Genomic DNA, 15315 nt, shown 5'->3' with positions numbered 1-15315 from the left:
TGGAGTATGGAGGACAGGGGGTGCTCTGGGAGAGTGTGGGTTTGGACCCCGAGCATCTGGGTGGGGAGCCTGGAGGAAGGGGGAGCACGAAGAGGGAGGAATTTGAGAGGGCGGCAGTGGACAAGATCGGGCGGGATGCTTGTGAGGACCAGGGGAACAGGATGCCTAATGGGTCTGGAACGCAGAGGAGGGCTGGGGTGGGGACGAACTACTTTGGAAGTCATCAGGTACAGACAGCCTCTGAGGTCAAGGGCACAGAGAAGTCACTTAGAAAACAAGCAGCGGAAAGAGGAGGCCCCCAACTCTGGCCTCCGGTCCCCTCCTGCTCTCACCTGCAGCCTCAGGGGCGGTGGTGCTGGACTCCTGAGTGTCCTGGGGGGCACCAGGGAAGCTGGCCCCGGGGGCCTCTGCACCTTCCAGAAGGTAGCCGGGCGAGAGTGGAGCCCTGGCCTGGTGGCACAGAATCGGCTCTTCTTCCTGGGTGGCTCCTAGGCTGTAGTGGGGTCGCAGGGCATCCGGGCCCAGTGTCCCACCCCAGGGGCCAAGGCCATGGGTCCCTTGGCAGTCCGAGGGCAGGCCTGAGTCGCAGTCCACATCCTCCGGAATGATGGGGATGCGCTGGCTCAGGTCCCAGGTTCCCGGGGGGCAGCCGGGAGGGGGCTCCTGGGCGAGCGTGTACTGCACACTGACCGAGCAGTCCTCCGGGCAGCAGCCGCGGCCCCCACCGCTGCCACGGGCCACCTGGTTCTCTTCATAGAAGCAGCAGGGAAGGCCCTCGTACTTCACTCCGTCTGTCCTGGGCAAATGGTCCGGGTGAAGGCCGTACAGGCCCTGGGAGCTTCCCGGCTGTGCCTCTCTGCCCGTGGGGCCACAGGCCTCACAGAGCGGGGGGCCCAGGAACAACGTGCTGCCCCCGGCCACTCCGCCACTGGGCTCCAGGGCAGAGGGCTGGGGCTCGCAGCAGCAGGCACATGACAGCCCCTCGCGGGCCCCCTTCCAGGTCCTCCTGAGGTCTGGGGCCGCCCCAGGAGAAGACTCGAGCCCCACTTCTGAGGTAGAGCTGGCGGGCCCCCTGGGCTCCAGGGAGGAGTTGCTGCTGTAGTTCATCTCCAGACTGCAGGTGGACAGCTGGTCCCCCGAGGGTGAGGAGGGGCCGGGCCAAGGCTCTCCTCGCCCAGCACCTTGACTGTGGGCCGCCGGGAGGTCCTCAGGTGGCGGGGAGCCCTCGAGGCCCAGCACAGGCCCCCGGGCCGAGCCGCCTACGGCCCCCACCTCGCTGGCGCGGCAGGGGCTCCGGCTGCGGTAGATGAAGGGGTCGTAGTCGCTGCTAAGGGAGCTGCGGAAGGTGGAGCAGCTCCCATACACGCCCTGGTTGCTAACCTCGGTGCAGTCCACCACCGAGTCGCTGGAGGAGCAGTGGCACTGGCCGGAGGTGCTGCTGCTGCTGCTGCTGCTGCTGCTGTCGCTGCCCGGGCCGTCGGCCAGGTAGCCGCTGCACACCGAGCGGTGGCCGTGGTAGCAGCTGAAGCTGGACGTGCTGCCGCTCTCCAGGTGCGACGGCGGGGCCATGTGCACCACAGTGGGGAAGAGCAGGCTGCCACCGCTGCTCGCCGCAAAGGCACGGGCCGGGCCCCGGGGTGCGAGGCCGGCCGGCGCCTGGCCCTCCTGCTCCGGGTAGCTGAGGCCCCGGAAGTAGTAGTGCTGGTACATGGTCTCATATTGGGAAAAGCAAGCTGCCTTGGAGAAGCCGCGGCTGCCGAACTTGGGCCTGCGGAAGGGGTGGGCTGGGGAGTAGGCCCGGTGCTCCAGGCCACAGCGGTGAGGGGCCAGGCTGGGGTCCAGGTGGAGGGGCGGGTAGCCACGGATGTAGGTGGGGGTCTGTGGGGAGTAGAGGCTCTGCTCCCCGTGCCGGTCCACAGTCAGCAGCGTGACGGGGTTCCCGTGGGAGTCCATGCTCGTGCGGGTAGGGTAGGCCGGGATGGCGTTGGTCCTGTGCACGCGGCCGGGGTAGTGCACCGGCAGGATCACCCTCTGCTGCCGGCCACGTGTGAGGCCGGGGGTCTCCATGCACACCGCGGTCGGGTTGCCCTTTTGCTCTGGGGAAAGGCGGGGGACACAAAGTCAGCGCAGCCGGGGACCCTCGTGCCATGGGCTGGAGGGATCAGTGAGGGTGGGGCACGAGGCAGCGGGCTCAATCCCGCACCCACATGGCTGGGGTCAGGACTCGGGCCCCTGCCGGCTGTCTCTAGACCTGGCCACACAGGCAGAGGCTGGCCCATGCCTCCGTCTGCAGGATGGTCACACCTGCGAGGGCCCATCTCCAGCCTGCCCTTGGCTAGGAATGAGGAAGACACTCACAGAGCGTGCAGACAGCCATAAAGACACCAAAACAAAAGGCACTTTCCCTCTGGGGGACAACAGCTACCCTGAATACAGCTTGCATTCTGGGCCTGGTCTGCTGCTACCACCAGCGGGCAGGAGCAACACCACTACCCCGGCCCCTCACGCTCACCTCCTGTGGCGCGGAAACAGCGCCACGGTACTGGGCATGAGAGTGCCATCACTGCATTTCCTGCTGGAGAGACTATGGGCCTCGGGCCTGCAGAGGCCAGCCGCCTTGCTCAAGGTCAGGAAGCTGGCGCATGTGAAAGCCAAAATGTGAATGTGGGGCGATTCTTCAGATCAGGCTCTCCTGAGGGTTTGGGGCCAGGTGAGCTCTAACACCCTAGGCTCTCCTACCCCACCTCCAGGTCTGGAGGGCAATGCTCGCTCACTGTCTGTAGCAAATGGCAGCCTCCTGATGAGCACTTGGTAGGGACAGCGACTGTGCCACAAGAGTGGAGACGGTGACAATTACCTATGATGTTGTGCCGACAGTGGGGGCAGGTGTGGTGCTGCAGCAGCCACGGGTCCACGCACTTCCTGTGAAAGCGGTGAGTACAGGGGATAACCCGCAGCTCCTGGGAAGGGAGAGAGGACACGCAGCCTGAAGGTGGGGCCCAGGTGGACAGCGGTCCTGCCTTCAGCCCCATGCGTGCTTCCTCTTGAGGAGTCCAGCATGGCCCGAGAAGCCAGTACCAAAGTCTTCCTCTTCAGGCCCCTCCCGGTCTCTAGCTGCAGGTGGACACCATGCCCCAGAGTCAGCACCCGTGTCTGGCTTCTAAGAGGAAGCCCCATCCACAGTCCTCAGCATTCAGGAAGGGAGCACACGGAAGCAGGGTCCTTTCTTGTTGCCCAAGGAAGGCATTCACATTCATGCCACACACGAGGGAAGATCAAAGCCAATGGCTTCTGCAGCCTCGGGCCCCCAAGACCTTATGCATCTCTGGGATGGTGGATCCCGGGCCCTCCAACTGGGGGTGAGTAGAAAGAAAGATGCCCAGGACTTGGAATTGACAGATGCGGCAGCAAAGGGGCAAAGCTCTCCTTTGCTGGACCCTGAGTACTCATCCAAGAGAACATGGTTTATAACATAGCAGCCTATGTAGAAAGAAGGTGATGGGGTTTTCTGAGGCATAACTAGCTATGGAGTTCCTGAGCCAAAGCACCCCTCGCCCAAGTTTGCGAACGTGACTCTGCTTTTTCATGCTCTGACCAGCTCAACAGAATAACGCTCAACCTAATACCTAACGTTGTTCCTGACCGTGGGAGAGTTCTACCTGTATTTTCTCATGTAACCTCCATGATCACCTGAAGTCCATGTCACTCGCGGGTCCACATCCCAAGCGTGGGCACAGAGAATGAAATCACTTGCCCAAGATCACCAAGCTAGAACCTGCCTGGGCCAGGACTGGAATACGGGAAGTCTGCACCTAAAGGCCATTCAAGACTCTCTTAATTTCAAGGCCTCTGCAAAAACTCATTTTCACCCCACAGGCTATACGGGAATGGAATGCATCAGATGCCTGCAGCTGATTCTGAAGTGGTTTGCTCCCCGCTACCCAAAATGTGTGTGGATGCACGCCTCTGCCTGTGAGGAGATTAAACAAGCGTGGCACGATGTTAGCAAAGGGTGACTGTGGGCGAATGACACATCATTCACTGTAGGACTCCTGCAGCTTTCCGGAAGGTCTGACATTTTCAGGATAAAAAGCTAGAGACTTTAACGACTGGATGGCTCAGTCGTTAAGCGTCTGCCTTTGACTCAGGTCATGATCCCAGGATCCTGGGATCAAGCCTCACATTGGGCTCCCCGCTCTGTGGGAAGCTTGCTTCTCCCTCTCCCACTCCCCCTGCTTGTGTTCCCTCTCTCAGTGTCTCTCTCTGTCAAATAGATAAGTAAAAATCTTTAAAAAAAAAAGGCTAGAAGAAAAAAGGGGGCCATCACATCCCCTTGCCTCCTAAGTAAAAACACCAGCGTTCCATGTGGCTTTGCACAGAGTTTGCACAGGTTTGCTTTGAGTGAAGTGTCCGTTTTCAGAAGAGTGATTCTAAAATTAAGTCAATATGTGTCAATGTTCTTAACACCAGATCTTTTCTGGCCTACCATATGTTTCTGATCAACTTCTGAAATGCCATGGGTGGAAGCTTGGTCTCTGGAGAGAGTGTCTCTGAGTTGTGGCCACCCATTTCCCAGGGTGAAGAGCAATTAGGATGCCTCCGGCCACGCCCCTGGGGCCTAGGCATCACCCTTCTGCTCCTGCAAAACTGTGGGCAAAGACCTAGGGCCCCATCCTTCCAGGTCGCGTTCGCCTCTGCTGACCTGCCTACCTTGTCCCCAGCTAGGATGGGCCCTGCCTCTGTCCTTACCTCCCCGTCGATATATTTCTCCAGGCAGATGGCGCAGTCAGACGTCGAGCTGCTGCTGAGAGTGTCCAGGGCCCCACAGCTCCCCTCCCGGCGCCCCTTGCTCTTGGAGTTGAACTTCCTGGTTTCCATCTTCTCCAGAGCCTGCACAGCCAGCCTGTTCATGGAATTCTGTGTGGCGGAACATGGTCCGTGTTAGGGTCCGGGATGTACTAACAGTGGTAGTCACCCCTGGAGCCATGGCACCCAGTGCCCGGGGACGGGCACAACGCTACAGGCTTCTGAGGGGGCGCGAAAAATTCAGACTGCCGTGACATGGAATTTCCAGACTCCTGAGGGTCAATGACTTGAAGCCAGGCTTCTCCCAAGTGGCAGTCCTAGCAGAGGTCGACTTCAATTAGTTGGTCAACTCTGCAAGACCTTGAGTCATTCACCTGCTTGATGCCTCGGGTTCCCCCTCTTTACACTGAAGAAAGTTCCGAGGGCAAATGAGGCAGTTGCTGGGCAAACACAGCCACTGTTCTGTTGGGCTGATAACCACTCTCGCTTGGTGAGCAGTCAGTGAGTCTCACACAGAGTGCCTGCCGGCACCCACTCCTGAGAGGTCCAGCATCTCCTGAGAGGTCATACTACACAGGGGATGGTCTAGATTCCCGCTTACCCTCTCCATCAACCTCTGCCCCCAAATCCTGCCTTTCTACAAGCACGGTGATGTGCCGGGTGGAGCACGAAAGTGGCTACTCTGTTCACTGGGAATCGTCTGGAGGGCTTGGAAGATACAGCTTCCAGCTCAGCAGGTCTGGGATACGGCCTGAGAGTCTGCATTTCTGCCAAGCTCCCAGGCGATGCTGCTGGTGCCCAGATCCTGTCTGAGAAGCAAGGCTCTAGGGCTCCGTGTGAACACTTAGGCATTTCGTGAGAAAACCTCCCAGCTGGAAGCCCTCCCAGTGCTTGGCCTTTGTGGTTCTGGCCCTTCTGGAATACAGAAGACACAGGGTGATAAGCTTTGCTCTCATTTTGCTCCACCTCTGCCGCTCCCAGGGCGCTGGGACCAGGCTGTGGACCTCAGGCCCCCATCGCCCTGGCTCCCACCTGGGACAGGGCAGCAGGCACCTGGGCTCACGGGCTGCCTGGAGCTCTTACCTGACTGCGCCGCTGTTTCAGCTTGATTTTGACGAGAAGGATGAGGCAGACCAAGGAGACCACGACGAAGAACGCCAGGAAAATCCCCATGTCGAAGTACTCTGTGGGTTGCTGGAACAGAATACACACCCGATGAGTCACAGGTCTCTTCAGTCTGGGGATCGGCGCATGGGTCAGGTCAGCCCCGGTTGGGATAAGGCTTGGGTGACTAAGGTGTGTCTCTCCCCTCGTTTGCAAGCAACACCTGGGGTTCTGCTAACCTGCACATGTGCTGTGCTCCCCGGACCCAGACAGCCCCCCTTGGTGTGGCGGGGGCAGCCTGCTGCAGTCCCGGCCAAGAGCACGCCCATTGGAATGCCCAGCTCCCCGTGGAAGAGCGCAAAGTTCGCCGTAACCGGTAGGAGAGGCCCATCCAAATAAACACAAATATCATATTTATGGGACAAAGGAGTGAGTGTCATGTTTTGAGGGAACAGTGATTACTAACCATATAATTAACGGTTTACAACAACTCAGAAAATTGTATGCTGCTTCCACAATATCAGCTTCCACTACGGTGAGTCACATTCAGCAAAGCGCTCGTTTTTCCTTTAAAAAAAAGCCACCAAAGGCGGTTCTTCTGCAAATCCCTTCCACTTTGAGTCCTTACCTTTTCCTCAGGGCACACTGCCTCCAAAAACCTCGAAACCACCTTGTCTAGGACACGCAGTTAGCCAAGAGGATTAGAGTTTTGCTAATCGAATGCTATGGGTATCCAGATGTTTTGTGTGTACAAAAAGAGTCATCCTATATGTGAATATTTGTGACAAAGAAATAAGCCATATATATGTATGTGTGTGTGTATACACGTATCTCTCTATCTCTCTATATCCTGTCCCAGGTTCCCAGAACCTTCAGCCTGAGGTTTGGGCAGAAGATGCCTTTTAAGAGTCACTGGACAGCAGTGTCCCTTTGACACGCTCCAGAGAAGCCACCATGCTATTCAACAACTGCCTAGAAGGCATAAACTTCAATACCAGTTGAAAGCTAAGGGATCCACACTCAAATACAAGTTAGAGCTTTTTAATAATGCAATTTACCCTCTAGGAAGAAGGAACTACCGTACCAGCCTTTTTCTCTAGTCTGAGCCAAATGGAAGGCGGGGGAAGCAGGAAGCCAGGTACTCCTTCCTTCACCCCTCCCCAGCCTTTCAGAGGGAGGTGGGATGGGAGAGAAAGAAGGGCAGGAGCTACTAAGAGGGAGTGATGGGTGGAAGATACCAGAGACCCCTTAGCACAAAATCTGTTTCTGGAAGGTCTTCTTGAATCCTCTTTAAAGGAACACGGGTTGTGGGGGGAGTGCGTGGCAGGCTCAGTCCGTTAAACGTCTGACTCTTGATTTTGGCTCAGTTGGTGACACTGAGCTCTGCATGGGGCTGAGCGCTCCGTGCGGAGTCTGCTTGAGACTCTCTCTCTCTCCCCCCCTGACCGCCACCTCCCATTCCTGTGCACAGTCGCATGCTCGCTCGTGCTCTCTCTCAAATAAATAAAATCTTTAAAAAAATAGTAATAATAAAGATACAGGAGTAATATTTCTCCTTGGCCTCCAACCCAAAGTCTGATCTAAACTGTAGGAACTTAGGCTGTGTTAGCATTTTACATGGAAAGAAGACTGGAACAAAACCCGAAGCCCGAAGGGAATAAAGGCTCGGGGAGCAGCAGAGGGGGCATAGGGCGCGGCTGGCCGCAGCCGACGGACGCTCACTCGAGGGGGGCGGTGCTGAATCCTTGCTCGAGCTACTTTCTGCTTGTTGACAATGTTCATCAACTTGATGGCATCTGCACCCTTCACGTACACCACTGGCCTCTTGAGCGGGTCTTCTGAGCCCTGGTTTAGCTGAGGAAGAAAAGACAGGTCTGGTTAAAAGACGCTCTTGCTTTAAGAAGCAAGAGAGGGAGAGAGGTTGAAGGAAAAGAACAGCAAAAACCATCTGAAAATCCTCAAAGACCTCAAGCGTTACAGCCTTGGAGCTTCTGAAGGACAAGGCGCAGAATGATGCTTTGTTTTAGGACAGACTGGGCAGGCTGAAGGCCCAGAAGGGTCTTTGAAAATGCCCCCTAACCACCAACTTCCTGGCTTTTCACGCCTACTCAATACCCTCGCCTCCCAGTAGGAATGACGTCTAAACACGGGTTTCTAGTGTCAGCAGACAAGTGCGGAGCCCTGAAGTGAGGGGGACGCCCCCGCGACAAGCCCAGCTAACTAAAAGCACCTCTCTCAGGGAGATAGCCATGCCCCGTGGCCCACGGAGTTTACCTGATCAATAGCTTCTGGGTTTTCTGACACATCAAAGATGACCGCAGTGGCTCCTCGCTGCACTGCCCGCTTGGCCTGGCAGAGTTAAAAAGAACAGGTTGGCACTCTCGGTCCTCTTACCTTTCCAAAGCTGGTCTTGGCAATCAGACCTGTATTTGAATGCAGAATCTGACAGTCACCAACTTCCGAGACTTGGGGCAACTTACTAACTTCCCAAAGCCTCAACTTTTCCATCTGTCAAAAATGGGACAATGCCACCTACATCGTACGGCTGATCTGAGAACCAGAGGAGTTAGAACCAGTGAACGTTTTAAACTGGGTACTCGGTTAACCTTTGTCTCCCTGTCCGGCCAAACATGAAAAGCACATCAGTGACCTGCCCAGTCAGCATGAAGGTATTGGTTTCGGTATTTTCTGCTATGAACACAGAGCCACTGGCAACCAAAGTAAACACCTTTGGTCCTTCTCTTGTGGTCCTTCTTCCATGTCAGCCAGGACTGTAGTTAGAACAGCACACCAAGTATTTCCAAAGGAGTCCCAGAATGGTCAATTTTAATAACTGACATAAGCTGAAGACCTTTAGAGATGCTGTCAGAGGGAAAAAGCCATGAAAAAAAAATCGTAAATGGGGATTTAGAGCAGTTGGCTGCCAAACCTGGCTCAACTTCCAAAACCACTTGGGAAGTTTGTAAAGAAGATTTCCTGGCTCAAACCACAGAGACTGATTCAGCGGGGCTGGAGGAAGGCCCAGGAAACTGAGTTCTGGAAGTTTTCTGAGGGATTCAGATGATTCAACCACTTGGGGAACTATGGATCAGAGAGCTGAGATGAGAATGTTTTAGGAACAAATGGGAAGGGGTGGAATTCTTTTTTGAGGGAGGATTCTTTTCTATCCCAGCGAAACTTCTAATTTCATGTCCAGCTAAGCAGACAACGGGATGGCAGCTGGGGAAGAACAAGACATAAAACATCACCCTTGCTTTTAGGAACCTGAATCTTATTAGAGAAGTATGATACCTCTACAGTGGGAGGAAAACAACGACGACAAAAATAAAACCCCGAACCTCCTATAAGGTGAGAAAACAATGGCTGGTGTTCAGAGATCAACTCTGTGAGCCAGAATGTTTGACAAAGAATAAAATCTGAATTGAAGGCATTCCTACTGAGGGAATAATCACTATGGGGCTTCTGCAAAAGAAGGCAGCACTGAGCCTAGAGAGACCTGAAAGTGGCTGGACCAATGGCTTCACGCGCCCACTAGAGGGCAGTCTTATCCCACAGCTTGTACCAGACCATTCCCAGCGCCGTGTACCGAAGAAGCAGGACTGAGAAATCCTGAGGGGTGCTACAAAGTCCCCAGCAATTTAATGAGCCCGGGGAACCCAGGGTGCTGTGCTGCAGAAGCTCTCCTTCCCCTGGGATTCTTTGCTTGTTGAACTGAGACTCAATTTCAAGCCCCTTCTACCGCTTGTCCATCCCACTCCACTGCCTCACCAGCAAGCTGCAGTCGGGAGGGACAAGCTGCCAAGGGTGGGCAAGTCACCGAATCTGAGTTCCAGTCTCAGTTTCCCCACCTGAGAGGAGGAGGAAGCCTATGTTATTACCACTCGGGTCCCTTCCAGTTTCCAATCCTGGCCCCTCAATGGAGAGGCAGGGGGCTGTCCGGAGCAATGAAGAAAGGGCCATGGTAGCCCTATTACCCACCTCCAGGGGAGAGGACACAATGGCCCAGGGAGGAAGCTTGAGGCCAGGTGGCGTGCCTTGCTCCAAAAGGCCCTTAGGGGCACAGACTCCCTTGCCGGAGGCCAACAGTCTGTGGGCCCAGAGTTAACAGGAAGTAGGGGCTGTGTCTTCTCAAGTGATACGCAGTCTTCCCAAATCCTCCCTAGATCCCTCAGGAATAGCACTGAATATGAGGGAATCAACAGGACCTCTTGTTCCTTTATTTGGCTTTTATTCTACCATCACCCAGCACCTCAAGGGAACTGTGCATTCACACCAGACCCTATTAGGAGCACCTGGAGCCTCCCGCTTCGGGGCTGGCGCACCTGGAGAGCCTGATGGCCCCAGATGAAAGGTCGCAGGACCTGGGGTCATGGGTTCTTCAGCCATGTGGCTGTTCACGCTTCCAGGCTTCGCGTCTCCACAGGAATGCGGAGGTAACCAGGATCTGGAGATGAGGCATGACCCACTCGGAAGAGGCACTTTTTAAAAGGCATTTTAAAATCCAGGACAGTTGAAGAGTTTCTCCTGGTTTCCATAGTAAAAACAGCAGGCCAAGAATAAGGTGCTTAAAACCCATTTACCGCTCCCATTTAATGGACTCAGACACAACCCGGCTAATACACAGGATCTAAGTACAAATTGTTTGAGAAAATGAGAATTCTCACAGCTGACTTACTTTAAAAATCAATGGAATTAAAATTTAAAATTTAAAAATCAATGGAAGCTGCTATTAAATAAGGTTGTATTTTCTGCCCATACCAGGATGAGACAGGAGGGGAGTCAACCCAGGGTCTTGCTGAGAACTGGACTGTCAGGAGCCAGACCGGGATTTAAAATAGGCCATGAATAATCCAGATTTAGAAAATGACACATTTATTATACTATTCCCAAAGCAAATTAAAAAACACAGAACACTGCTTGGTCACACTTTCCCCCTCACCTCACATTTTCAGTTTAAAAAAATAGACCAGGCATAGTCCTGAACCAATCTCCACATCTGAGATCATTTCGTCGTTTTACCCAGTCAAGCTTGGGCCCAAATATTGTTTCTTTCTTTTGTTTTTCTTAAGTAGGCTCCACGCCCAGCATGGAGCCCAATGTGGGACTTGAACTCAAAACTCTGAGATCAAGACCTGAGCTGAGATCAAGAGTCCAATGCTTAACCGACTGAGATACCCAGGAACACCAACCCCCAACCCGGGCCGAATACTGTTTCAAAACAAATCTAAACCATAGATTGGGAGATGACGCAGGTGGGAGATGAGTGGTCTTGTGATCGTCAGAAACCCTACCTTTATAAAGTCACAAAACTCTCAAGATAGGGCTGTTTCAAAGAAAGATGCAGCCTGGTGGATGTGGCTCAGTGAAGGTCACAGGTAAACTGGGCCACGGCTGCAGAGCGCAGTTGCCCTTGAACTATGCACAGACTGTCATGGAAAGAAGGACATGAGAAGGGTGTGAAGAGGAGGAAACAGGTGGGAAGTCTTGGGAAGACCTCCTCAAAGCAGCGAAAGGCCCTCCCTGCCTTTACTGCCCTCTGCACGCCCCCACCTCCAGCCCTCCCACACAACCTTCATCACCTTTGGGGCCTTCGTCCCGCAAGGGCAGGTGGGCAGGTCAACCAGCAGGAAGCCCAGCAGTAAAAATGTGGAATGAAAGGCTGTCATGGTCCTTTATTCACCTTCCCAGGGCTTTAAGACCCAAGGCTAGGCGATATCCATAACCACTGACAGGTATCAAAGACGCAAACATCTGCACACTTCTGTAGTGCAAAGTACAAAATTTCAAGCCCCAGGGGGCAGGGTCTTATGAGGTTGGCACTGGGTATGATGCAAGTCTCCTTTGTTATTCCATAAACGTTTACTCTGTGGTCTGCCTGGGACCATACTCTTGGGTTGCTGCTCCCTGAATATGGACGTGGTTTTCCCTGAAGGAAAGTGCTTCTTTCTATCAGTGTGTCTGAGTCCTGAATTTCCGGATGGGAATGAAGCGTTCTGATGAGTCCCACTACCACCTCGTGGGTGGGAGAACTCAACGCCTCCAGGTTGCTTTAGTTTCCATTAAATTCTGGAACTCCGCTCGGGAACGGGTCTGGCACTCTCCCCAGTGTGTGCAGTGACACCCAGACTTGGTTGCTCCCAGCAGCCCCTGGGCACTCCATCTTTCCCCGTTGTTTATCTGTCTTTCTGGCGCTAGAGGTGGTGGCCCCAGTGTCCAGTATTTGTTTCAGGAAATCTTTTGACAGAACACCATCTTAATCAGAGATGGCCCAAAAGATGACTAAAAATCTCCTCTGTCCCAAACCCCTGATCATACAATAACCAAGGAAGCTGGACTGTTAGTGCTGATACGAAGATCTATGTCTTCAACCTCTTACAGGAAGTTCTGGCATATGGAGGCTCCAAGCAGACTTTTTTTCCCCCCCATTTTGGTTTTTTTTTCCTAACAAGCTGTGTTTTTTTCTTTTTTACACTTATCATAAGCTTCCAACAAGGCATTAAAAAGTCCTTGTAGACACCTTTAAGGCTGTGAAATATCCAGTCGCATACTCTACTCACTCATGTATTTTTGTTATTAGACTTAATTCCAGTTTTTTATTATAATAATTAATGCTACATTGAACAAATTGTGGCTTACATTTCCAATTTCCTTAGAAGGGAGGCCCAGGGCCAAAGGATAGGAAGATTATTGTAAGAGTCATAATCTAATCCCCTCCTTATAAACCCACTCGACTTTTCTCTGTAATGACAAAATAGGATGGCGCAGATATTACAAGACAGATTTGAAAACACAACTTCTGGGTAAAGTGGCCTGTGGTGAGCTGGCTAGGAGAAGGAAATCAGTGTGAGAGCAACTCTTTGCATATTCTTCATATGCAGAAAGATACTCCAGTGTGAACTACCATGTGCTGATCGTACCTACTGGTTCTTCAAGGTCAAGTTCATGTGCCTCGCCTCCCATAATTTGACAAGTTCTTCTCTACAGCCTAAAGCAGTTCTTATCCCTCTCTGGGCTCTAATCTTTCTAAGATTTCTCTTCTGTTGCTTACCACTTTCTAACGATGCATTTTCCCCTCAAGTATAACCATCTTTTGTGTTTTTGCTATTTATAAAAATAACATGTGCTTAATGTGAATACTTTGAAATAATTTAGAAACTGAAAGCAAAAAATAACTCACCTCTTACCCCTTATGTCCCAGGCTTTAGAACATCAACAGTGTGGTTAATATCTCTCCATGTTGCTTTTTAAAACCCATGTATTAGCAGGAATAAAATGCACGTATACACTCACATATCAAAATACACTTACAAAAAAAACACAAATAGTGTTTATACACTATTCTGTACCTCCCCCACCTTAATGCAACCATTTACTGAACAATACTATATGCATTTATATTTAAAAAAAGTCATTCTTCTTATCAGCTACACATATTACTCCATTATATGGTTGTACCTGAGCTTAAGACTGTCCCCCTGACAGGCATTTAGCAGTTTTCTACATTTTCTCTATTATAAACAGTGCCATATTTCTATTCTCATACTCACATCCTGGCAGCATTTATTGTGAAATAAACAGCTACAAGTGGGTCCTGCCTAGTCAGAGGGCAGAGACATCTTAGATGTAAATGGCTGGCCTGGGTGCTGGGCTAACCTGCCCTCAGAGACTAAAGGAGCCAGGAGGTAGATCTTACTGACCAGTCTGTGTGCCCCATAGAGCCTAACAAAGCAGATTGCCCTGGGCATGGTCCACGCTCAACAAAATGAACACAGTAGGTGGGAACAGAGTTTAATTTCTATTTGCAGTGTCATTTATTCATTTATTTGTTAACAGTAGTAATTTAACCAGTTCCGGTGTGTGCTAGGCCCTGGGGATACCTACAGCATGAAGCATACATTCTGCAAGCAATGCAGGCATGGCCCTCTCTGAAGAGGGCAGGAGAGTCACAAGGAATGGTTATTCCAAGGGCAAATGGGTAAGAAATGATGAATATGGGCTCAGTTATTTCGTGTTACTCTACTGCAGTTTTCCCCCAAGTACGTATCACAGGATGAGATGGTCTTGGTTTGTGTCCTTTGAGAAACGCTGCACATTCTAGAGTGACCCCTGACATCTACAGAGCACACTGGTAAAATGCTAGAGGCTCTTATCTACCCGGGATCCCCCATTTTGGGAGACACAGAAACTTTCTGCAGCAACTCCTGTCAATATCCTCCTCCCTTCTCTGGAAGATGTTTTGGAACCCACTGCTCCACGGTGTGTGGTATGGCAACCCCTCGTTCATTGCCCTGCTCTAAGGTATAGGGAGAAGGCTGAGGGATATGACAGAGATCTACATTTTGAGCTGGAAAATTTTGAGCTGGTTGCATGCACTGTGACCTAAATGAGACGGTTTTTGGTATGAAAACATTCCTTTATGTAGTTCAATTTGACAGCTACTCAAGAGGTCCAGCTGTGCCAGACATCCCAAGAAAGATACAATCTGGGACCTTCTAGAAGTGCCTATCATGCATTACACACTTGCTGCAGTCCTGGCCAAAGAGATCTTGCTTAGAAAGGAGCAGGGTGAGGGTGTGGAGATCTGTTTTTACCCAAGAAGAGTGTTCACTTATAGCTCTCCTCTGATACACTTATAGAGCAGTGTAGAATAATGGCAGAAACCATTATTGCAGAGAATCCAAAATGGCACCAGCACTTGGTTCCTATGACTTGGTATCAGCATTTTTTTTTTTTAAAGATTTTATTTGACAGAGATCACAAGTGGACAGAGAGGCAGGCAGAGAAAGGAGGAAGCAGGCTCCCCACTGAGCACAGAGCCCGATGTGGGGCTCGATCCCAGGGACCTGGGATCATGACCTGAGCAAAGGCAGAGGCTTTAACCCACTGAGCCACCCAGGCGCCCTGGTATCAGCATTCTGCTTCAACTTGGGTCCCCAAATTCCTTCTGTGGCCATGCCCAAAGCAGGGCACACTGTCCTGGGCATCTGTGGGTCCTTTCTTGCTCAGGCTGATATGGATGCATGGGGTCTTGCCATGGGCCTACCCTTCATCCAGTCCTTACCCTCCTATAACCAAGGCTCACAGGGGTGGAGCTAAACTTTTGCCTTCAGCCCTACGCTCAACTGCTCACCAAGATTTGCTGATTCCATCTTCCAAATCCAGCCACTGTTTTTTCTTCCCCACTGCTGCCCCCTCTGTCCGGGACACCCAACGTCAGTCACAGTAACATTTTCCCTTGGGCATTTCCTAGCCCCCATCCCAGCTGCCCCCCAGTGGGGTCTCTACTCTGCAGCAGAGGGACCTTTCTGAATCACAGCTCTGACCTGCACCACTGTCCTCGAACAACTGTGCTGCTCTTGGCATAAGCCGTGACGTCGCTGCTGCTTACGGCAAACTCCACACTCC

At 52.3% G+C, this 15315-nt stretch overlaps 1 protein-coding gene across 2 annotated transcripts in view; it reads right to left on the bottom strand.

Annotated features, from left to right (window-relative positions):
* Positions 1–15315, bottom strand: part of ZNRF3 (zinc and ring finger 3) — a 155380-nt gene that overhangs the window by 1522 nt on the left and 138543 nt on the right. For both annotated transcript variants that reach the window (XM_046025717.1, XM_046025718.1), the window contains exons 3-8: positions 8185–8259; positions 7633–7764; positions 5890–6000; positions 4750–4917; positions 2858–2960; positions 333–2096 (exon numbers count right to left, since the gene is read on the bottom strand). In XM_046025717.1, the coding sequence (XP_045881673.1) occupies positions 333–2096; positions 2858–2960; positions 4750–4917; positions 5890–6000; positions 7633–7764; positions 8185–8259 (2353 nt within the window). The remainder of the gene's footprint in view (positions 1–332; positions 2097–2857; positions 2961–4749; positions 4918–5889; positions 6001–7632; positions 7765–8184; positions 8260–15315) is intronic.

The sequence above is a fragment of the Meles meles genome, chromosome 12, assembly GCF_922984935.1.
Source record: "Meles meles chromosome 12, mMelMel3.1 paternal haplotype, whole genome shotgun sequence".
NCBI classification, from domain to species: domain Eukaryota; kingdom Metazoa; phylum Chordata; class Mammalia; order Carnivora; family Mustelidae; genus Meles; species Meles meles.
This window is presented reverse-complemented; position numbering and strand designations above follow the sequence as displayed.